This window comes from Temnothorax nylanderi, unplaced genomic scaffold (assembly GCF_030848795.1).
Source record: "Temnothorax nylanderi isolate EJ_2023f unplaced genomic scaffold, tnyl_v1.0 TNYL_tig0060_pilon, whole genome shotgun sequence".
Classification (NCBI taxonomy): Eukaryota; Metazoa; Arthropoda; class Insecta; order Hymenoptera; family Formicidae; genus Temnothorax; species Temnothorax nylanderi.
This window is the reverse complement of record NW_027249122.1, coordinates 1,015,355-1,039,683: the sequence shown is the minus strand read 5'-3', so window position 1 is coordinate 1,039,683 and position 24,329 is coordinate 1,015,355. Positions and strand designations below refer to the sequence as shown.

Genomic DNA, 24,329 nt, shown 5'->3' with positions numbered 1-24,329 from the left:
TGTCCATCATACGTAACAGAGAGCTACGATTTCTGACGGTTTCTGGTTTCTCATCCTTTTTTTGCCTCTCGGAAGAGTTGCATTTATTGGTTTTTAGTTCTTACGGATTGGATATTCCGGAGAAATCGTCGCATGTCGGAGGTCTTCCTCGTGAGTTGATCTAGAGAGAAGGTTTCAAGTTTTTCAAGCGGTTCGGAGTTCGAAGCTGACTGCTGAGAGTGCTGAGACTGCTGAGCTGAGCGGGTTTATTCGTTCTCGTCCTCGACGCGACCGATGTGGAGTGTGGGGGCTCCACGCGAGTCTCCCCGACAAATCGCTCGAAAATGCAAGTGCAGGAGGCCGAAGGTGCGGATGGTGAGTAAATATGCGTTCTGCGTCATCCAAGACACTCCGATTTCGCGATCATTCGATTTCCTACCGTTCGTAAAAGGGCTATCGATCCTTCCTTGTTTCTCCGTCCTCGGGTAACATAACCTTGATTAGCCTATTGGCTTGGTGATTCCCGATCTTTATCACATTATTTTCAAGTTGACGCCAAACTTTAATTACTTATCGACACTGTTTGATTTATTTTCGTTTGCGTACTCTTGATCTACTCTCGGAAATAAGTTTATTGGAACTCGAAAATAGCTCCATACGCATGGAGCGAGATGAAAATGCAGAAAGTATTGTTATCGATTTTCTAAAATTCTCTATATTTCATAGAACCTATCTTTTTTACAATCTTTTGGCGTTTATACACGTATATTAATTTGTACATACATATAACATGCTCTGTCAATAAGAATGTCAATCATCGTATTGTATTGAGATACGCTGAGTCTTTCTTTCGTCTTTCAGGATCTCCGTGGAATAACTCGAGTGGCTGCGATGAGGAACGTAGACCAGCTCAAAAGGAGGTTAAAAAGTCAAATGTGTTGCCACTTTGGGGCAATGAGAGGACTATGAATTTAAATCCTTTGATCCTCACCAATATACAGTCGTCACATTATTTCAAGGTGAATCTGTATGAACTCAAAACTTATCATGAGGTGATCGATGAGATCTATTATAAGGTCTCTCACCTAGAACCATGGGAGAAAGGCAGCAGGAAGACTGCAGGCCAAACCGGCATGTGTGGAGGCGTGAGTATGTTTTCTCAGAATAAACATCGAATTTTCTTCTTTTTATCTTTGCCTTTTTGTAATTATCAATGTATTTGTTGGAAGTCTAAGGCTTGCGAGACATGTTGCATAAACGTATTCGCTTGTACAGAAAACTGGTTGTATCGCACCCAGCCGAAAACCTATGGGCAAATTATCAGACGAGAGTAGTACACAGTGATTTGAATGGAGCCGTGTGTTTGATGTGTTCTAATGCAATATTAATTATTATTACAAGACGGTTTTTGAAATTTAAACACCGACAGAACCCATTTCTGTTCTTTCTCTCTGTCTTTCATTCAATACGTTCATTCCCACGTCTTTTAAATGATTTTTCAGCTACACTTAGTAAACTAAATGTTTAGAAAAAGAAATTACATTTTCATTTTTAGTTGAGAAAATTGAAAGTTAAAATTATGATGGAACAGTATATGAAACAGAGATTGTGTTCTAATGCTTGTTACAAAATAGAACGATGATATAGTATGGTAGAAAAGAGTAATTTATTTCTGTCAAAACTATTAGTTGAATTATTGAACAGCGAAAAGTTTTGGTCAATGCAGCGATTTTTACTTGTTCGTAAAATAATCGCAAAGTTTGTCACGTATACGATAGTAGTATTGCCAATGCTTAAACAATTTAAACGCCTTGGTACTATTACTGTTGCCAGACGCAAAATGTTAATCGCACCACTTAATTGCAGAGTAGCATGTATTCGGTCCATTATTATACAGTAACATGAATGTGATTTAACTGACTGAGGGGGGTGTAAATTTAGCGGTTTATGCAGGTACGAGGCGTGGGAGCTGGCGGAATTGTTTCCACGGCATATTGTCTACTGTACAAACTCTTCACGCTGAGGCTAACCAGGAAGCAGCTGAATGGGCTCATTAATCATCCGGACTCACCCTACATACGCGCTTTAGGATTTATGTATATTAGGTAAGTCTTATCTAATATATTATGTCGTCTTAATTCTCTATTAAACTCATACAGAATAATTTTATCGCAAATTTTTTTCAGGATATATAATTTTTAGTAAAAAGAATTTATTCAGATTAAATATTTACTAGAAATGTGTTTATTTTTTAAGTTAGTTATATTTGCTTGCTAGCTAATTATATTTTATCCCTTTTTATATTTTTTATTTAGTTTTAGCATAATTATAACATTTAGTTGGAAACTTAAAGGTGACATAAAATATTAATCATAATATAAATCTGTTAATCCTTTATCACAGGTAAAGGATTAATAGTGGTGTATGTATACACATATATATAAATATAATGGCAGTTAAAGGGACAAATTTGCTTGATTTAGCATGGATACACTAATCAAGACTGCTGCGAGTAGTCACTTGAATATCCTTTCAGACCCTGTAGGCTAGACTTGCGACGTCTAACCGTTCAAGTCCAACCATAAACTAGTTACGATTATGATTATATATACACAGTACGGTTACGATTAGATACACACAGCCACCGGCAGACTTGTTCAGCTGGTACAGCGACTATCTGGAGGACGAAGAGGAGTTAGATGTGAAGGCGGGCGGCGGGCAAATGATGAAAATGGGCGACATTCTCAAACAATTCCTCACCAAACTCGAGTGGTTCTCCACGTTGTTTCCACGGATACCAGTACCGATTCAAAAGGATTTGGAGCTGCGATTGGCCGAGCGTTTTCCGCAGCAGCAGGTGAATGCGCGAAACGCTAAACCGCCGATTACTCTTAATAGCCACGGCAAGTACGGCAATAAAGATGGCCGTAAGGATAATGGTAATTTGACCGCGCGTAACCAGCAACCCCGACATATCCCCGACAACGAGGCTCAGTGGGGTGAGGCCGAGCGTATGAGCCAGTGGCGTGCCAGGTGCGTCCACGTGGTATGAATACAATGATCACGTTATTAATATTTGGATAAATATATAGAGGCCATCTCACAAATAATTTTTTGAAATTCTAATGTTTTACGTATTTCGAAACATAGAAACTGATCAAATCTGATAACAAAAATTTTGTTCTCGCTTTTTGTCTTGGGAAACACGAGAGTAGATATCCAGAAAATTATCTTTGATGTACAGTTGTCGATTTAGCGAGGAGTTAAAGCATTATTTTTTTTTTTGCGCATATGTCGAGTCTTGCAATCAACCAATCGGGACAACCAATGTCATACTTCCGTTTGAACGTGTCTCTTTGCAGAACCGACGAGGACCGTAAGGACAAGAATAGAGAGCGCGATCGAGAGCGCGAGAGGCTGCGGGAGCGTGACAGAGAAAGAGCTCGCGAACGGGATCGTGAAAGAGACAGGCACGGTAGAAGGTCTAGCAGTCGTGATAGAAATAGAAGACAGAGGGATTATAAAAGTCGCAGCAGAGACAGGTCACACAGAGATCGGAGCAGGGATCGCAATCGCGACAGAGACCGACATCACAGGTAAGGACAGGTAAGGACAGAAGCAAAAATGGAGATTTCTTAAAAGTTTTGATCGATATTGTATTTTAAAGGATAATTATTTTGATTTTAGAAGAGGCTCGCCGTATGACTATGCCGCAGAGTTAGTACGCGAGCGCGAGAGGCAACGAAGGGAAAGAGAATAAGAGACGATTACACATTGTGTACATATTTAATTATTTCTACGAACTAATATGTAACTATGAGCATTAAGGAAAAAAAGCGACAGTAGCTGCCGAGCCAAGTCACCATCACCACCACTACAATCACTATCTCTATCATCAGCATGTGCATTAAGTACGTTCACAGGGGAATGTTTTCCGAGGTGGAATATAAGTGGAATTAAGTTTAATTCTATATTCACATGTAGTTTACATGTTTTTATAAAATAAACTCGTCACTGTCACTGCTGCTTTTCATTGTGTATCCCGCAATATTTTTGCATCTGTCACTTCAGATTTCTTCAAGCAAAAGGGGAATTTGTCTCGAATGTGCTTTTATTAACTAAACTGAACTACGTTTGTTTAGCTTCAAGTCTCTCAAAGTGAGCGAAAGCTGAGAGTTCGCCTCTTCGACTATCTCATAGAAGGAAAAAAACCTTATTTATTTCATATGATAGAATTGTATTGTAGAAGATAGGATATTATAGAAAATAAAATGTAACATTTATATATTTCAGCATTTATGATGAAAAAAATCATGCGGCAGATATCGTAATTTCTTTAATAATATAGGAAGAACATTTCAGTGATGTGTGTACGACGCTTATTTGTTCATACATGAATGCCTCAAGTTATCCAATACGGGGACACGTATCCCTCGTTACTCTGATTACTGCACCGTACAGTTTATATCTGGAAGGGCTACAGAGCAGAACGCGGTACTTTTCGGTTCGCAATTTCTCATTCATGTATTTAACTGTTATCCGTATTGTTGAGTAATTAATTATTACGTGTTGTTAATCAAAACATTTTTTTAAATTTCTGTGAAATTTTTTTTAATGACATAAAAAAGTAGGAGTAATCAAAATTGAATTTTTAAAATGAATGTTTCTGCAAAGAAAATTTATGCATTTCTTGTTTAATTTATCAAAAATATATCATATTGTCCAGTTGTGTCCCAAAAGTTCTTTTCCGGAAAAGAACTTTCGCAGAAACGCGTAACTAGTTGCACTGTACCACGTTCAATCTGGTGAGGTCATATTAGTCACAGTAGTCTGTAGCTGGTCTGTAGTCACACTGGGTGAGTGGTGAGAGAGGTGAGTAAAAATGGCGCCGATGCCCGGACGCGGATGAGACGTCGGTAGGGTCGGCAGTCGGCACTCGGCACTCGGCGGCAATCGACGAAGGATGAGACAGACGCGAGTTACCAGGTGACAGCGGACGCGTGGCCAATTGCTTCAAGGTGAAGATGTGATCAAAATTAACATTATCACGTGTTACCATGTTTGTTAACAATGCGGTCAATGAGCCGGATATATCGGTCGTTTGGTCGTTCGAATAAGTTTTATAGATCTCTTATTAAGAATTACAGTGTGTTTGTTTTATTAGAGTCCACGTGTATCTATATAATTATGATCCAGCTGGAGACTCGGTTAATCACAAATAACGATAACTATATCGAATCGCTGGGTCACGAACGTCAACGAATGTCACGAAGTCGCCATAATGCCACAAGCAGGAATTGCGTAATACGGTCGCCAATATGACGCGGGAAATCTTGGTCTTAGCTCTTTAATATAAAAAAGAAAATGAAAAACTCATGTTCATATTAATTTTATTAGTTTTAGAAAATTACCTGTTGTAATGTCCTGCAATCTAAGCTTGTGAATAGGAAAAAAGAGATGTATTTATTTCGATGAAAATACAATTATCATTAAGGCAGTTGGTGCTCCTTAAAAGGATTTAAATTATTGAAAATTAAATTATTGAGATATATATGTATGTAATCTTTTGACGAATTTGATCTGACATAAAAATCATTTATTTAATTTAGTGATTAATTACAGTAATTGATGAGAGTAATCTATTAAATAATTGAGATTGAAATAAATTGGTGACTTGTAATCTTAAATATTATTTACAATAAAAAAATTATTACATGATAATCGTGAGATTATATATACAAATTCATAAAAATTGCAGATGATTGGCCGACGTTGCACTCTTTTCGCCTTGAGCATCCTCTTGATCTTGGTCCTCAGCGTAAACATCTACTTTATCCGAATGATCGTCGAGAGTTCTTCCTCACATAGGACGTACGCCAAAAATTTACCGGAACCGAAAGCCAGGCAAGATCCCTCCACGTCTTCGCGATCCAGTGAAAAAGATTTGCCGCAATTGAGGTCAATCGCAAAGGATATCGGCGAGAGGCTCAAAGAAGAGATTCGCACGCTGCCCTCCAAATATTTTAAACAGAACACCAGCTACACTCTCGTTCTGGAACGGTTGCTAGCCGAGCTAACGATAATGCCGAATGTCCGCGAAGATATCTGGAATATTCCCAATAATAATGTTAGTTAAAAAAAATCTTAAGTGTTTCAAATTTCTTAATAAATAAGAGATTAAAAAAAAAATTATATGTAACGTTGCATTAAAAAGAATAGAAAGAATTAATTTCTGTTATCTCTATAATAATACATTTAAATTTATCTTAATTGTATGATATTCGAGACGAGTTTGCTTCTGACCTTTCTGTTTCTAAAATACTTGGATATTTTTTTACCTCTCAATCAATTTTGAAGAATAAGAGGACATTCTGTTAATTTACAATTCTATTTTTATTATGTATTTGACCAAGAGACAAATTCAAGAAATAAAGTGTAAATATAATAAGGTATAAATATTATTTTGTTATATGTATAGTGGCCAGATGCACATCAACTGATTCCGCCGGCAGCACCGGAGCTGGGGACCATTTTGGAAGTTTTGCGGAGATCTAGAGTGGTCCGTGCGGATAACGCTCCATTGGGTACACAGCTGAAGCTTATGCTCAATCTCGAGAACGACCTAAAAGCATTATTTAAGCCACAATGGTACTCCAGACACGCTATTATACACGGACCAGTGTACCATGGCAAGGATCGCCACAATGCTGAAGTGGTGGCTTTTCATTTATCATCCTTGCTGGCATTGCGAAGAGTACCACTCGCCGTTATGCGAAAACGTATGTTAAAGTTGAACAAAATGACAAGACTTGAAAAAGATCCATGTAATAATTATATTTCTGTTTATTTTAATAGATATCTCACTTGAATTTTCAAGAATTTGCAATAAAAACTTTAATTAATTATAATTACCTTTCTCCAATAAACTATAATCGGAATTTTTTGCTGTAAATTGATGAAGTAAGGAATGTACACTCTCGTAGTTGACCTAAAAGAAGAGGTTGGCAACCGCGCGACGCCGGCACTATACGCAACTATGTATCAAGAGGGTAACGATACGTGCCTATATGGCGTTTGTCATTATTGTTCTCCATCCGATCCCGTCTGTGGAACGGGGGATGTATTGGAGGGTGCCCTCATCTTTTGGCTTCCGCGATACTTAAGACTGGTCAAGCATCGTCATCCTTGGCAGCGGACTTATAAAAGAAACAAACTTGCTGCGTGGGAAATAGATGAGGGCTATTGTGATAAAGTATTATTATATTGCTTAGATTATAAAAACATGTATAAAAATAAATTTAAATATAATAACAAAATATATGAAGTTGAGAAAACGCGATTATAAATAACATTCGATGTCGAAAATATATAATTGATTTGTCTCTTAGGTAAAAGACTCAAAGGCTTATTCACCGCAATCGTCGAGTAGGCTCTTGGATTTGATCGACACAGCGATCTTCGACTTCCTTATGGATAATGGTGATCGGCATCATTATGAACTCGCGCAGAATAATTTCCATAATCCCGCAGTGCTGTTGATCGATAATGGAAAAAGCCTAAGCAATCCTGATGTGGATCACCTCGACATCTTAGCGCCTCTCTACCAGTGCTGCATGTGAGTATAATCTGCTACTAACTGTGAAAATTATGCAAATTGAAAAACATGCCGAGTATTTAATGTACCCTATTGATTTTTTGCAAAATTTGAAATTTGGAATTCCTGAAAGTGCTTGTTAAAGCTATCTTAGAAATTTTCCTTCGGAAAATTGTCTCTCCTTTAATTACTGCGCTCAGAAACTGTAAGAAATGGTAGTAATTAAAAAAAAACTGAAAAAATTTTATTCCATGAACTTTATTCCAGGATTCACAAAACTATGTGGGATAGGTTGCGACTGTTTAGTGGTGGCTCTTTAAGCATCGCATTAGGTAGACTTCTTGCACATGAAGCTGAAATGTCAAATGTTTCTCCACTCATCACAGAGGCGCACTTAAGTGCCATGAATAGAAGACTGCTTACCATTTACGCCGTAGTAGAAAATTGCCTGAAGAAAAAGAAGTACATTTCTAATGTAATTCTAGATCATCGGTAGTCCAAGAACAATTCTTAGGATGAGTCAAAGTTATATATAAAAATGTAAATGTTTCTTGTAAAAAGTAGATAGATCTTGTAAAAGTAGATAGATATGAAGATTTATTATCTAATTAAAAGCTAATAAGATAATAAAATTAATAAAAAAATTATATGGAAGACATTCCAAGCAGAAAAATTAAAATGAGTGTTCTTTTGTAAAAAGATTATAAGAAAAATATAAAATATATAAAAATATCTAATTTAAGCTTCTTTTAAACATCTTGTTTTTACAATTTAAAAAATTTTTTATATTTCTTTTAATTAATATTTGTATTAATATTCTAATGAAATATTGCTTGAGGGAAAAATATAATTTCTTCGCTAAGAATAATCTCTTGAAGCATTATGATATTTTACAAATTGATAGATAAGTATAATGTTTGAAATCAGAAAGATCGACAAGACAGATTTGAATGCGATTTATTTGATGACACAGTTAATTATCGTTATTTGAATAGAGTTTGGAGTGCGGCGCTGTGTACAGCGTATGTATAAATACCGTACAAACGTAAAAAACTTGTATAAATGCGACTGTATTATCGCATATATATATATATATATATATATATATGTGTGTGTGTGTGTAACGTTGATGTGTCCCCTTTTCTTTTTACTTCATCGCAGCCGGGGACACCATGCCACCGATCATGTACATTATATATAGTCTTCGTGAACGCCGTATTATCTCCTGTGATTGTAATTCTTCAGTCAGCATCACATTTTCATTTTTCTCGTATTCTTTTTTTTATGAAAATGTATAAAACCATTTAATTTTTAGAAAATTATATTGATCTAAAACGTAATAAATCTACAATTATCAAATTAAAAAACTGAGAATAAAATTGATCGTAGGAATTATGATTATTTTCTTGAGCAATATTTTCTAACGAAAAATAAATATTTATTTCATTATGGCAAAATTAATTTATTGATGTAAAAAAATTTCTTTTTGGAGATAAAAAAAAAGGTACAAAGATTTTGTTATCAATTACGAAATATGATACATTTCAAATGTAAAGTATATAAGAAAGATCGCAAGTAAAATTATCGCAAGAGATATCGGGGCCCATTCGTGTGGGACTTTGAATCGAATTCGCATATCTAGCGCAATCTATCTCGCATTGTGTTTTCGTATTTACAACGTTACATGACCAGAATTATTCACGTACCTTACAAACTAATTAGAAATTTTATTTTTGTAATATATATATAATATATATATATATAATATTTAGCGCCGTCGTCGTTCAGGTATGAATGTATATATACTATTTATATATATATATTATATTAACATTTTTTAATTAAATAGAGCTTTCGTAGCAAAGTATGTATAAATAGACTATTTTTGCACAGACCATGATCCTTTCGAACTTACTCGCTTTATCTCTGTCTGCTTTATGAATGAGAGTCGTCTGCTTATTCACCCCTTGAGATCTGTCTGCATTTAAATAATTTTACCTGAAAAATAGTCGGACGAGAGAGGAATCTCTATCTCTTCTTTGAGAATTCCTCGGTTCGAAACCGTTTTCTTTTTTGCACCTGCCATTAATACTGTATACCGAACGACAAGATCGATGCGATTTTTTTTCAATTACGCGCTCGTCGCATCTCGTCGTGAATGAAAAATGCGTCCCATCAAAATAGAATTCCGCAAACGGCAGCGTGTAGAAATTATTGCATCGGGTTCGTGTGTACGCCCCACGAAAAATTAATGGACCGAAAGAAATCGGCGAAATCACATTTTTTATATTTCTAAGATGTTACTAATTCTTTCAAGAAATAAATTGCGACGATACGATTAAATAAAAAAAATTATTTGGAACATACCTAAAATGCCCTGATCAAGTTAATATTTTTTATTATTGCTGGAATTCTTTTTATTTCCGTAAAATAAAATGAATTAAAAATAGTTTTTATTTAATTTTCCGAATCATTAGCTTTAACTAGATGGTTTTAATTTAATTTTCTCAATTCCGAAAATGTAAAACTTATCTTCGTAAAATGGATTTCTTTCGGCTCACCTATTTTTCTTAGGAGCAAAGAGTCGCCTTATCTTCTTTGTTTATTTAATATTACATATCACACCTAGATGCTGAATGCACGTAGAAATCTATAAATCTAGGCCAGCTTTAATAGGCATCTCGAGTCCCTCTTAGATCATTACAAAGCTATTGTTGGTATTAAAATAGTGCGGTCTTAAAATAGCTGGCGCTTCGTGATTTCTTTTAATCTTATTGTATTTCAGAGGGTCCTTAAATATGCAATTTGATGTTTATTACGATAAGGATTATCGCCAATGTTTAACTGATCTGCTCTTATCTCGGAAGTACAATTTAGCGATAATTTTCTTTCCAGAATTTTAATCTTAGAAAAATTGCGCTGATTATTTTCCCTGATAAGGGAAAGAGAAGGATACTTCTCGTTAATAATTACCTTTTACAAATAATTTCCTGTTGGTCTGAATTCGGCGATCGGAATGGTTGTTTACTTGCGAGAGCTACTGATCTGTACTTTTTGTAGTATTTTTAGTGTTCAACGGTCGATACGCGGGTGTCGACCTTTCGGCGATGAATTTTGTTCACGATATCTTGCTAATTTAAAGTGCCGATTCTACGCCTCTTGACGAAGATGTCGAGCTGCTCAAATCTTCTGAGTGGCGCGTATGTGACGAGTCGAGGGAGGTCACCGAGTCGCTGTCGTTGCTGTGCGGACTCGAGTAATTAGCCGCTTCCTGCAGCCTCATCAGCATGTTAAGCTATAAAAATAGATTTAAGAAAATTAAAGTTGATTAATAAGTTAATTAATAAGTCTTGATTACCATTGAATAGTTCTTACATATAAAGCAACATAAATAAAACAGTAAATTTCTCTATAATTAATATGCAGTAGATATGTAATAGAATTATGTAAATTTCATCTTCTTTCTCTTTGTTACAATTATTCTATTTATTTAAGAGAATAATTTCCCATGACACGATAAAAATGTATAATTATTCTATATCTAGAAATTATCATTATTATTACTATGTTCAACAGTTTATTTAGATCGCTGAATTCCTTTGATGACGTATATCACATTCTGATATTACATCTATGAATATTAATATCCTTCAATTTGAGAGATTCACAAATCTCAGGAAACTTCTTTTCAATTTTCCGAATATATAAAACTTAAAATTCTCATACGTTAAAATATCTGTGTTTTAAAGTTCCCGAGTTTTAATACTCTGAATACTGACCAGAGGATCTCCTTCGGTATCACTGTGAGTACTTCCGAGGCTCTTAACACTGGAGGCGCCTACACCCGAAGTGTGCCCGCTGGAGACGACATCGTATCCCACATCTTCGGGTCTCAGACGTAGAAGAGCGTCGCTGCCGCCGTGCACGGCATGCGTCGAGATCCATGGATAACTGGACGTGATAAATTGCGCTGGATCCTCCCAGGTTGCCTCGCCATTTCCGTTCCCGCTTACGCGTCTTCCGTATAGCGTCAATCCTTCTCTGACTGCCTCCACCAGATAAGGTATCACTGAATAGTTCCACAGGTCGGTAAACCACACTTGAGAACCAGCTACTTCCATTGGACATGACAGGAAGAGTCGCGGTCCTGATAAATTATTAATATTATTATTATTTATTTATTTGTAATTATTGGTGATAGGAAAATTGGAGATAGTAAAGCAGTAGAATTTTACCGTAAATATTCTTTAAACTTCGCGATTGAAAGTCACTGATTCTACTATCTATTCACTATTCTACTATCGTATTGATATTAAGAGAACTGATAATTAAAGATAGTAAATTGTTGAGACGTTTTATTTTAAATTGGAAATAACGGGCTCTTTTGAAAATTGGGTTTTTTTTTTGAAATGTGGAAATGTGTTTTCAATATTTTCAGTAAATATTACCTATTGTGACATCGGAGCTGCTATGGGTTTCTAGGAACTTGTTGAGATGCAGCCATACACGCGGCAGCCACTCGACTACTGCCGCCATTTCCGCGTTCCTCGTCCCAGCGCACTCGCGCAGTTCATGCTCCAGTAATTTCCTTCTCAAATAACGTCCCAAGAATCCCTTGACCGGCTCCATATGATTCGCGCATAATACCCACCTGTTTAATCACATAATCAAAATTACATAAACAAATTACATAATCAGGTTAAAAAATTTATCTTTTATTCCTTCATCGTCTAATTAAAAAGACTAAATATATTACATTTTACTTTACACCGTAAGATGAATTGTAATACATTCATAACTAGTGATTCTGACATTAATTTTTAGCATTTAGCTTCTTATCGAGGATCTCTCTTCAAGACTTTTTAGTTACATCCAAAATAAGATCTAGAAATTACTAAAAATAATTTTACATAGGTATCTATTATATTAAAATTATAGATTAAACATGTGTTTACAAGAGTGAAAATACCTGAAGTTATGATGTAACTGTAAGTTGGTGGTACTGCAGGTGGCCTGGCTCATAGTACCGATGATAGCAGGACACGATAAATGCCTGGTTCCTAGAAGACCGCTGAAGAGTTCACCCAGTGATGCCGCGTGTTGAAGATTTTCCAAGATAATCACCCTAGGTAGTTCATCAGCGGCGTTCGAGTCGCATCTTTCGGCGATGTGTGCAAGATATTGGCGCAATTCCTTGCTGGACTTATGATCAACGTTGAAAGTCGCAACGGCGGCAGCGTCCTTCGTGTCATTGTCGGCGTCTACTAGGGCGTTCGCCAGTTTCCCAGCTAAGTAACTCTTTCCTGTACCACTTGGACCGCATAGAATCACTCTGCGATGTTCCGTCAGGAGGGAAATCAGTCGCTGAACGATAGAGCGCGGTATCAAAGTATCTACCGCCAGCCAGGAATAGCCCGATAGCACTAGATAGATAGTCTTTACGTGGCCGACTAGATAGCCGCAGGGTAACAATTCGGGATGCTGAGAATCGGTAGTGCATCTGTGAAGTGGAGAGAAAAGTTTTAATTATTTTATATCAAGATAGAAAAGCTAAATCTCAATACGGAGCGCTTCTATGAAATTATAAATTCATCCATTATTAAAAATCGTATATCTTATATAGATATTAGATAAAATTTATACTATATTTTAGTGTTTCTTAAATAAATACACACCTCGAAGCCTCGCCGAAATGATAGGCGGCGACACATTCAACGCCAAGACCCAGATTCGTCACGGGATCCACCCGAGAAACGTATTCCTTGAAGCAACGCCTCACCATAGAGTCCAGCGCGTCCCAGCTGGTCTTGTTGCTGATGCATACGTTGGCGATCACGCAGTGTGGTGGTTCCCCTACGGTACCGTCGGCGGAACTCCCGGTAATCAAATTGTAGTTGAAATTTCGTTCACTGCCAAGGTAGACGGCCACATTGATCCTCTTGCCGTCAGTGTCTTGCTCGAGAACCGGTTCCGTGGTTGTCGCGCTCGACGGCACCACGGAGTGTTCGACCGGGACGTTAAGATCTTCCAGTTGATCGGCCGTGGAACTGACGTCGCCGTTCGACAGCGCTGCGACACTCGACGCCACCTCGGTCATGCTGAAGCGTCGATCTGGATCACTAGGTAGAGAGGACTGCGATGAGGTGAGCGACTTCGAGGTCACTAGTCGTTGGAGACGTTCATTGTTCTGCTTCAAATTCAGCATCTCGTACTGTGGGAGAGAAGTGATAAATTCACACAAAATATATTAATAAATGTAAAATATATTTTTATTCGTAGGTGTAAAAATTACGCTCTTTCTCTAATTGTAAGTAAAAAATTTGAAATATTAACTGTAAGTCGTTAAACTTGTCGAATCTGACTGAACTTTAAATCATAGTATATGAGAATTTCTTTTCTAAATAAAAACTGTATACTCACCCTCATCTTGATGACCGTGTCCTTTAAAGATTCCAGCTGATGAGCCGAAGATAACGCTTCCAATCTGATGTCTGTGAGCACCAGGTCTTTCTCCCTCAATTGCTTCTTCAATTCATCCACGTCTTCGTCCTCTTTCTTGTATAATGCCGAGCTGCTCTTGCTTCCTGACAAAGAATTCTCATGATCGGGAGACTTCTGGCCGTTGCTCCTCGCAGTCTGTGCTCTCGAAGACTCGTGTTTGGACGCGGTTGGCAGTCTAGGACTATTTGGAGCGCTCAGATCACCGCCAGGGCTCTCCTTGCAGTCCTCGGCATCGGAGACCGAACCGTGTCGATTCTTACGCGACCTCGAGAAAGCTTTGGAGAAAGAGCTGCGTAACCAGCCCTTCTTCTTGTGATGACTGCTGCTGGCCGAGCAGGCGCTGCTTAGCGAGTTCAGAGATGTCACGCTGTCCGCGGACAATTGTCTCGCCATCGACGCGCCCTGATGATGGTTGTTGCTACTGCTGCTGCCGGTGCAGCCGGTGGTACCGGATTCGGAGTCACCTAAAGTATGACGTCGACCATTGTTCGCGGCTTGACTGTTGTTCAATCCAGCTTCGGCACTCTGCTTGCGCAGCCTCTCGATCGTTTCTCGGAGTTCTTGAAGCTCGGAATCCTGAAAAATCGCCGGCAAAAAAACAATTGTTTTTAATGACAAAAATATTGTACGCCTACATCAAGTGTCGATTAAATCTAAAATGTGACGTGTTTATACATTTCTTTTTGCTTTTTAATGAAATTCAACGGTGGTATATCATCTTATGCATATATGCAATTAAAAATTTTTGCAAAGAAAGGTCTCTTTTTTTATCAAATCGCGACAATTGATTAAAACTTAATATTCTTATATAAATAATTAATACTTTTGCAGTGTTTTTACCTTCTTTTCAGCTGTAGCTGTGAGTTGCTGCAATCTCTGGGTCATATTGGACAATGATTGCTCAAAAGCTGAGACCACATGCGCCTGAAACAAGCAAATAACGCACAATTTTTAATATCCGTATAATTTTGTCAAGTATTTTAAATTTAAATTTTCATAGACTAATCACTTATTATGATAATAAGTCTATAAACAATCGCATCTCATTATTCCTGTTTCGAACAACATAATTGTATAAATCTTTAGAGCAATAACTTTGGGACATATAATTTTATATTATAAAATTGTATTATACTATTCACCACACGTATTAATTCTATTTCTGTTTTACTAATTATGTCGTATCGTTGTATTATTTATTTCCTTACTTGATACTTATATGAACAGAGTTTGCAATTGTCAAGATGCAAAAATGAAGTGTACAATGTGATTCTGTCAAAGTAATTTCTACGTTATTTCTACGTTGTCAAATAATAACTATGTTTTAAACAGCGCCTGGCAAGGTAATTTCGACGAACGTGCGGGGCGGAGATTAATAGTCGTCGTGGTAGTCTTTTTTGCGAGAAGTACGTATCGCGGTGCCCATGCCGTGTCGGAGTATCGAACTCGTGTTTCCCGTCACGTAATTACTCTCTCAGAATCTAGACGTGTTTTCAACGCTACGCCACGAAGCGAAGAAGATAATCAGCCGTGGCGTAGGAAGAAAGTGTTCACGCCGACGAAACGCTTGATATAATCTAAACTAGAGCGATGCAAATCCTCTGTCGATTTCTTTTTCTGTTCTTTCTTTGCTCCACCGATTTTCTTCGTCCATAACAACGAACAACAATGACTGTTCGTTGTTAACATTGCTCTTTTTCAACGCTTTTACACAACTCGCTGTTATTACAATTCGCGACTGTAACCAATATGGCGATGACACGCTTGGATTAACGGTTTTCATTTCAACTTAAGTGTTTGCAACATCGCTGATATCTAACGTACATTATGATTAAATTTTGATTATTTTTCCAAATGAGAAAATAACAGCCTCGTTATAATGATGATGCGCGAGAGTTTCGGTAATTGCCGTGACTCCAGGATCCCCTTAAGAGTCGTTTAGATTGAATGGATGCGGAACACTACCTAAAGAGGAGGAGGTATATATATATATATATATATATATATATATATATATATAAAATTAATATTATTATCATAATATTATTCGCTTTTATTATTTGTCGTGTAATTTAATTGATCAAATTTTGGCTATTTTTTAGTTGATATTTTTTTGAATTTGTTTATCAATAATTCACTAACAATTTCTATTATTAATAGCTACGTATTTAAAGTAAATGTAATATTAGATTAGTCTAGTTCTGTGTTAAATATTTTAGTGCTTGAATTTCGAATTTAAATCGTGAGGAAACAAAGCTAATGACCTTTTTCAATAAAAAGAAGAGAAATCATTCGAAGAACGTGAAACTTATAGCCCTTTCTGAGTGGAGTCTTTATTTGCGGAATAAAAACACGGTCGTCGAACTCGCATTGATCGCTATCCCGTTACCACGTAAAGATCCCAAGAGATTCCTTCGGGATCGACCCTTAAATCTCGAACGCCCGAGTCAGCTGTTCGCCATTGTTTCCACGAATATAAGCACCATCTTTTTCTTCCTCTTCGGAAATATCATGCGATCATAAAATTCTAAGAGGACAATCAGCGAGACTTTTTTTCTCGCAGAGAAACGAGCGTGGAGTTTCGTCAGGATCGTGAACAAAGGGACCGGTGGGAGCCGAGGATTCTGCCCGTTTCTGTATGGGTGCGATTCTAGAGCCGCGCGTAATTCCGGAGGAATTATACCGCTCGTAAAACGGTAACAGCAAACGTGGGACAAGTAATTCGTTGCCGCGAGCGGGTGTCTCGGGGCCCATTGTCCCACCTTATTACTTTAACGTGCAACGTGGAATGACTCTCGACGTGATCCTGCAGCCGGGATATGAGGTCTCTTCTTCGGACATTGACCTTTATACTTTCGATAAAAAAGCTGTTTAAACCTAAGTAAATTTGTACACTTGATTAAGCAGCATTAAAACAAATAGTAATTTCAGTATACAAGGATATATCATACTTCGATTACAACTCAGGATTAATATAACACTAGAGACATTTTTTTCAAAGTCAACATAAAAATCACAAGATAAAATAAATATACCAATGCCGAGACCGCCGAGACAATTAAGACCTATGTCTGGACACCTTTATCATTTTAGTTTTTAAAATAAGTATAACGCGAAACATTCTGCACGTTTATTCAAAAAAGATAAAAGTACTCGGAACCGAATGAGGTCGGTGGGGCCACTTACTCCACTTGCATGAGTCTTGGTATGGGCTGTAAATATTGGCTCCCACGCTCCCCTCTAATGTGCTCGGCTTCACCTACTGCCGAGGCCGAGATGCATCCGAGAAGTGAGTACACGATGTACGCTCGTAAAAACGACGACCCACCCTACTCGCCTTACTCGGCCTTACACCTTTCTCGAGTACTTTATTTCAGGCGTACCTCACGTCAGATTGCGTTCGATACATCGAGACCCCGATGTACTTTTTGAGGTGCAATCACCGATGACGCGTAGTTGTGGCGGCGCAATGTTAATCGAGATAGCAATTGCGAAATACGAACATTTAAATATGTAGAAGATCGAATTTTTTTCAAAGGAATACACATTGACAACATATAATTATGATATTTTTTTCTTTAAGATTAATATACTGGAAGTTTGAAGTTAATGGAAGATTACAAAAAAGAAAACTCTCTCTCTCTCTCAAGTCGAAATTAGATAAAATTAAGTGAATTCGGGCTAAGAGTTAATACAATTAAAATATATAATTGCATTATTTATATCCTACGTAGACTCTATATATAAAAACGTGACAGACTATGTTTTTACCGAGGCTCAGAATGAATATAGATGGTGAGAGTATCTAATTTATATCAAATTATTGTTACATATTAATATATTCCTGATATCAACTTCTTATAATAATAGAGAAAAGTTTCCTTTCACCGGAGGAAAAGTCTCAGTTTCGCCTCGTTGTGCATCGAGCCTAACGAAGGGTCGGCCAAGTCGAGGACGGACGGAGCTAAAAACTGGACCGGAAGCCTGCGGCAAAAACGCACGTGCCGAGGAGTAAAATGCATCGCGAGCAGCACACAGTGACTCGCCTTGTTCTCCAGGGAAAAACACCAAGCGAGCGCCGGTGCATCTTGACGAGAGTACGTCGCGGGCGAACGGCTCGACCGCGATATTTTAATCTTCAACGTCCCTTAATTATGTTTACCAATGTCTTATCGTTATGTATAAGATCGCTATATGAATAAAATAAAGATAAATAAGAAAGGAGATAGTAATAAACTAACCAATTAAAAGGTCTATTTATTAAAATGCTGCAAAAATTCGACGGTAATTTAAAAGAAGTTTTAATGTGGCAATAAAATAATTAAGTATCATATATGATGATGTTTAATAGTCATTGCACTACTAATTATGTGCATTAATAATAATAACAACAACATTTCATAATTTTTAGCAAACTAGCAGGGGAATGCATGAATTTTCTACTTTCTGTTAGAGTTTCGACACAACTTTTTTGTAACATAAAATTTGCAATCATGCAGATATACATATTTTATTTTAAATAATAAAAGTTACAAAACAATTTTATTGTGGGCATTCGTCGTAAATTTGTCTCACCGCGAAAGTGTAAGATTGTTGCTTTTCTTGTCGAGAGATTTCGCGTGTCTGCACATGTACGACTGTATAGAATATAGAATGTTTTAAAGTGTGTTAAATGTCAAAAACAAAGAGACACGTTCCATGCGCGCAAAGTAGCTATAAAACTATAGTATTCGTATTCTTTAAGGTACAGAAGACCTAGAAGATCGCTGATGCGATAGGCAAGGTCTTACAGTTATTATATATAGTTCTTAAGTGCAATAAACCAATTTTATGCGCTAATTATATTTTATATCAAATATCAGATATAAATTTATATCCACCTTAAACGTCTCTAGTAAATTATAAATTAATTACTAATTAAGTGTATTTACTTCTTAATTAGATATACATATATAAAAATATATATTGTGACCAAATAAACTGTAAGAAAAACAATTTTCTACAAAATTTTTTTCCTTTTATTGATATGCATTTTTTGCTAAAAATTTATTATAATTATATAAGACTATAAAGAGATAATTTATAGGCATTTGGTTTAATTTCTCAATTACTTTTAAGTGGTATAAGAGATAAATTAAGAGTAATTTAATTAAATTCGAAATATATGGAAAAAATTTAACGAAATCTCCCAAGACATTGTAATTCCGTGGAATCCGCGTCTCGAATTTTTCGAGCGATATTGCAACATCCTGTAACGTTTCGCCGAGAAGAATATCGCACTTCTGCGGCCTGGGAACTGTTAGCCCAGTTAGCTCGGGTCGTAACGCTTCGAGGATTACGCTGTTCACAACGTACATTATCCTCGATGTTCCCATCACAATAATGTACATCCCCGTATAATTGCTTGAGCAGAAAGGAGGGTGAGGGTCAGCATTATACTTAATAATTAATGCCACAAGGACATTTTCCATTTAAAGGCCAAGGTCTCCCCTTAAGTGCGCTCTCATATATATTTCACATATCTTTTTTTCAAGTCTCTCTTTGAGAATATTTTCTTTCTAAATATTTTATTATTATCTAAAAAATACTTGTTATTTTTCCTATAATAATAGCAATATTTCATTGCAATTTTGCTTCCTTTCTTCTTATTTTATTACTAACATTTTACACAAATATTATTGTTTATATGGAACATTGTCTTTTAAAGGCAACATGCGTTTAAGATACATCTCATAAATAGTGCTGTATCTTATTTATTGCTAGTGAATACACTTTGTAAATTTATAAATTGTTAAATTTGAGAGTGAAAATAGTAAATAGGTCAAGATAACATTACGTTACATTTCACGTTATAAAATATTGTGATTAGCGTTACTAATCGTGACGAGAAGAATAAACAAAAGAGAAAAAAAGCATGATTTTGTTTGAAAATTGAAAAAACGAGAATATCTACGAGAGGTTATACGAGAGGGTATATGTTTACATACGATACCCGGTCGAAAGTGCACCCTCGAAACGCATAAATCTTTCTCTCTCCTGCAGAAGCGGTTGCGGCAGGGATCCCGCAAGGGTGTTTATAACACGACGGTCTGTCACAAATCCCAATGACAGTTTTATATCCTTCTACCACGTGGCGTTTAAACTTCTCTTGGATGTTTCGACCCGATGGAGAGAGCAGAAAAAGGAAATAGGATCACGATTTATGAAAATTGCTTCAGCAGGAATATCTGTTTTTAGGTTTCGATTTCGATAAGTAGAGAGTCCTTTCTAAGGAAAATGCCTCTCTAAGGGCCGGTTGTTCCAACCTGTTGGTAATCTAACTAATAGTTAAATCATATGTCTATCTTTGTCTAATGTAAAGGATAAACAAAGACATATATATGATTTAACTATTAGTTAGTTTACCAAAAGGTTGGAACAACCGGCCCTTAGTGATTCATTCTTAAGAAAAGGATTTTAAATTTGTAATCTTAAAATTTTATTTTATTTCAAATTAAATTACTAAATTTTTAATATATTATCCTAATTCTGTCTAAAATACACAAAAAGTAAATTAAATTAAAATATAAAATAAGAAATATTAAGATAAATTAGCATAATATTAACGTTAACGTAAACTAAGAAATAAAATTATATAAAATTTTATACACAGAAGAAATATATTGCAAATGTGAAATTTATATTGCAAAAACTAATTGTATATCCTAAGCAATGATTGGCTTGGGTGGAGAAGCAGGAGGCGTGTCGTACGAAGCGCCGCGCCGCTTGTGACTAAAATTGATGTTTTAATCAGTGCGGTTGCAGAGTTTCGAGACCGCGAAAGAGCGGATTGCATAAGAAGACGGAATACATAGTAGATAATAAAATTCGCGATTGGCCAATCGTTTCTGATGCCAGTCAATTGTGCAATTGCTCCCGCGGAGTCTTCGATAATCGTGAGCCGTTTTTCTTCACTTCGTTCTCAATATCTCAATAGACGACGGAGAAAAAGGCGTGAGAAAAGGGCTCGCCTTTTTGACGAGTCAATAGTGTAAAGCAGGATTTAATCGAGTTAGAAGTAACGTCTTACTTACTATTTAAACGTAATCAAGAAGGATAGAGAATTTTTATACATATATAAAAGTAAAAAGTCTAAGAGAGAAAACATTGAAAGTAAAAATTAAAACTAAAATAGAAGTTTTTTCAGAAATGTTTGGAACACGAATAATCTTACGCGAGACGCAAAACGTAACATATGTGATTCCAATTGTCTCTCATCGGGGTAGGGCCGATGATACGATTACAAAGAGTATGTCGAAGTATGCGCGCATAATTATTCAATCGAGACTACGAGTGGTATTGTCGACCTACGCTTTATTACGCGTCGCCGTCGTCTTTCTAAATGCGCTGACGGAATGCGCTGAGCTCAATTTTGACGGCAAGGCCTCATTATCGAATTTATTATTTCATTGCTTTAACTACCCGCAATGGTTACTGCGAATAAATCATATCTATTGTGTATACATATATATATATATATATATTACCATAATCGTTTGGAGTCGATGCACTCCGATTGACGTAGATATCTATATGACAATTCATACATGTACACAAGACAGAAAATATATTATCTTTTCTTCATTTTTTGTTCATTAAATATCATTATTTATTTTAATATCTATAAAAATTTCAATAATCTATCCTAATTATTCTAATTATTTATATCTTGATAACTAATGTTTAACGCGATAAACTGTATTTGCAATAAAATATCAGTTTGAAGAAATTAAATAAATCAGTTGCAGGTTTATAAAAGTAACATTTAATGCATGTAAGATGAGAGGACAATTAGCATAATTTTATATGTGGTACGATCGGTCTTTCATGACTTTCATAGCATAATATAATTTGATTGCGAGGCTAATTGTGCAGGCATTGAAAAAGTTGCACATAGTTCTCGTCAAAGTAATAATTCCATAAAGTCGTCTGTTTATTGCACTAATATGGCTTGTTCCTCGATTACACTTTAATGTTTGTGGCAATGCAAAATATACAATCTTGCAAATTTAAATGCTATGTATGTGATCTGATCTGATCTATTGTATTTTGTTGCGAATTTACATTGAATATATCGAAACTAAGTGTGTATACTTAATAAATTCTAAATTATAATTTTCTGTATTATATAAACGCTGAACAGTTTCTTAGAAATTAATATCTCTAATTTTTGTCCATTTCAACGCGTGCAAATTTTTATATAATTATTATCATTATAGTTCTCACATTGAGAACTACTGACCTAAAGTCGCGAGGTGCACCGACGCAGACGATATCTAATTTACCTGTAAGGATGGGCAACTGCGATGCCTGTACTTCTTGGTAGCCAGCTCCCACCAGGGTATCACATTCTGAGTTTCTCGTGGTTTCACAGGATCACTAACCGCATGTTCGTATAACGGCTCCAAGATGGGTCCGTTCCCAGAGAACCTCCTAAGAGAATCAGGTTGATCCTTTGCGGGATTTCCTCGTCTCGGTAGAGTAGCGAAAGCGCTAGCTTGAACCTTGCCGTCTGTTTCCTTAGATTCTAAAGAATTGTGTCTAGTTCTGGGAAAAAGATCCTGCCGCTGTAAGCGATTGGATCGTTCTAATTGTCCTTTAAGAATCACCTCGGTGGCGTCCATAACATAAAAAGGACCTTGCTGAAGAACTTCCGCGAGATTTTCATCGGCGTTTTGCTTTCGATCGAGATCGTTACCATTTGAGCAAGATTTCGGTAGATCAGAGTCATCATGAGAGAATCTTTCACCATCAAGAACGTCCTCGCTAGACTTGTGAAGCGGTCTCGAAGATATTTTAAGTCTTCTCGAGGGCAGGGTGTCATATCGACGGTCCTTCAAGCGATTCTCCATAGATCGTACCTGCTCTAGTTTGCCTGAAACCCTTTCCAGGACCTCGTTAGAAGCTCGTTCTTTCCTCAATAATGATTTCTCCTGGTCGACTCGAGAGCGATTCCTGCGAATCGTACTGGTGACCGGCAATCGATCCTTCTGAATCGAAACTTCGTCGTCTGTCGAGGATGATGAATCTTTGACCTCTAAACCTGCAGATTTGCTTCTCCTCGGATTATCGTTATCGATATTAAATTTTGATTGATCCTGCGAGTTGCTTTTTCTCAATACCAGCTCCTGAGAAATCTTGTTCCAAGCTGGATCTCGTTTTTGAGAATCACAAATCTTTGGTAGTTCCGTCAAGGACTCACTGATTGCGTATAACGATTCAGTGGATTTGCTTGATGAGGCGGTGGTGGATCCCGTCGAATGTCTGGATGTATTCTCAATGGATGAGGATCTCGGCAGAACTTTGGGCGGAAGTCTACCCTTAGAATTGGGTCTGCAAAGATACTTGATATCTTTCCTGGATTCTTTTTCATTTTTCTCTTCAATAACTTCATCTATATCGGCGCTGATAGGCGGCATAGGTGCCATGTTTCTCTTTCTCACGTAGCCGAACAAGTTTCCAGATTGATTTTGCGGCAGCAATTCGCCTTTAGCAATTTTGTTGATCACTCCGTAAGTTCTGGGACTCGCCTTCATCACTTCGTAATTTTTGTCGATCTCCGCGAGATTCCGGTTGATGTCTTCGATGTATTTGGCCGTAGTGCGGTAGAGATCGCCGCTGGGAACATAGTTTCCGTCAACTATGACCAATCGACGTTCGCGCCTGGGCTTGGAGAACACTCGGGGAACTGCATAAATGGGTTGTTGGTCTTTGGAAAATCTCCGTTTAGTATTTTCCAGATCATTCTTGAAGACAGAAGTGCTCTTTGAGTTCCTTAGAAGATCGTTTTTGACATTTTCTAGATCTCGAGTGCTCTTTTGTTTGTCATTTTCCATTTCAATGTAAGGATCATCCTTATTTTTGAAGATACAATTGTTTTTCGAATCTTTTATAGAGCGATTGTTGAGATTCTCGACATCCTCCTTGGGTTCCTTAAAAATATCGCATCGATTGTTATTGATATTAATGAAATTATTCTCCTGCGAAATCGTGTCGACGACGCAGAAGGGTTTCAGGTTTGTTAGATTATCTTCAACTGGTACCGTATCATAAACTCGCCGATCGTAGTCATAACGAACACAGTCTTCAGGCTTCCATCCATACTGGCCGCAGAAATTGGTATTAACTTCAGCATTCTTATCATTATTTTCCCTTAAACGCTGAAGATTGCCTTGCGCCGGCAGAGCGCTGTTTCTCGAGTTGCTGCCGAGTTTGT

General features: G+C 36.8%; 3 protein-coding genes across 7 annotated transcripts in view; 2 read left to right on the top strand and 1 right to left on the bottom strand.

The window, feature by feature from the left end:
• The first annotated feature begins 23 nt into the window (after window positions 1-23).
• Window positions 24-3,999, top strand: LOC139773361 (pre-mRNA-splicing factor 38B). 3 transcript variants are annotated; one of them, XM_071707775.1, is made up of 6 exons: window positions 28-354; window positions 841-1,124; window positions 1,933-2,084; window positions 2,611-3,012; window positions 3,342-3,575; window positions 3,667-3,999. In XM_071707775.1, the coding sequence occupies exons 1-6, from the start codon at window positions 324-326 to the stop codon at window positions 3,737-3,739; spliced, it is 1,176 nt and encodes a 391-aa protein (XP_071563876.1). In that variant the 5' UTR covers window positions 28-323; the 3' UTR covers window positions 3,740-3,999. The 3 variants fall into 3 exon arrangements, with proteins under 3 accessions (XP_071563878.1, XP_071563876.1, XP_071563877.1); XM_071707776.1 differs by having other exon boundaries at window positions 29-354; window positions 3,342-3,585; XM_071707777.1 differs by lacking the exon at window positions 3,667-3,999 and having other exon boundaries at window positions 24-354; window positions 2,611-3,025; window positions 3,342-3,547.
• A 750-nt stretch (window positions 4,000-4,749) lies between these two features.
• On the top strand, window positions 4,750-9,448 carry LOC139773360 (glycosaminoglycan xylosylkinase). Its single transcript, XM_071707774.1, has 6 exons — window positions 4,750-4,997; window positions 5,738-6,106; window positions 6,458-6,758; window positions 6,963-7,231; window positions 7,368-7,594; window positions 7,841-9,448. The coding sequence occupies exons 2-6, from the start codon at window positions 5,738-5,740 to the stop codon at window positions 8,067-8,069; spliced, it is 1,395 nt and encodes a 464-aa protein (XP_071563875.1). The 5' UTR covers window positions 4,750-4,997; the 3' UTR covers window positions 8,070-9,448.
• Sick (sickie) overlaps window positions 8,515-24,329 on the bottom strand; it is a 162,043-nt gene continuing 146,228 nt past the window's right edge. For all 3 annotated transcript variants that reach the window (XM_071707762.1, XM_071707760.1, XM_071707761.1), the window contains 7 exons: window positions 14,915-14,998; window positions 13,994-14,650; window positions 13,249-13,784; window positions 12,543-13,073; window positions 12,022-12,224; window positions 11,353-11,720; window positions 8,515-10,868 (listed from right to left, as the gene is read on the bottom strand). In XM_071707762.1, the coding sequence (XP_071563863.1) occupies window positions 10,710-10,868; window positions 11,353-11,720; window positions 12,022-12,224; window positions 12,543-13,073; window positions 13,249-13,784; window positions 13,994-14,650; window positions 14,915-14,998 (2,538 nt within the window). In that variant the 3' untranslated portion in view covers window positions 8,515-10,709. The remainder of the gene's footprint in view (window positions 10,869-11,352; window positions 11,721-12,021; window positions 12,225-12,542; window positions 13,074-13,248; window positions 13,785-13,993; window positions 14,651-14,914; window positions 14,999-24,329) is intronic.

What these genes read in the sequence shown, in the direction of transcription:
- LOC139773361 (XM_071707775.1), top strand. Translation starts at nt 324, where the DNA reads ATGCAAGTGCAGGAGGCCGAAGGTGCGGATG. An exon ending in GGAGGCCGAAGGTGCGGATG is followed by an intron (nt 355 to 840) that starts GTGAGTAAATAT and finishes TTCGTCTTTCAG; the next exon opens with GATCTCCGTGGAATAACTCG. An exon ending in TTAGGATTTATGTATATTAG is followed by an intron (nt 2,085 to 2,610) that starts GTAAGTCTTATC and finishes GGTTACGATTAG; the next exon opens with ATACACACAGCCACCGGCAG.
- LOC139773360 (XM_071707774.1), top strand. Translation starts at nt 5,738, where the DNA reads ATGATTGGCCGACGTTGCACTCTTTTCGCCTTGAGCATCCTCTTGATC. An exon ending in ATGAGGGCTATTGTGATAAA is followed by an intron (nt 7,232 to 7,367) that starts GTATTATTATAT and finishes TTTGTCTCTTAG; the next exon opens with GTAAAAGACTCAAAGGCTTA. An exon ending in CCTCTCTACCAGTGCTGCAT is followed by an intron (nt 7,595 to 7,840) that starts GTGAGTATAATC and finishes ACTTTATTCCAG; the next exon opens with GATTCACAAAACTATGTGGG.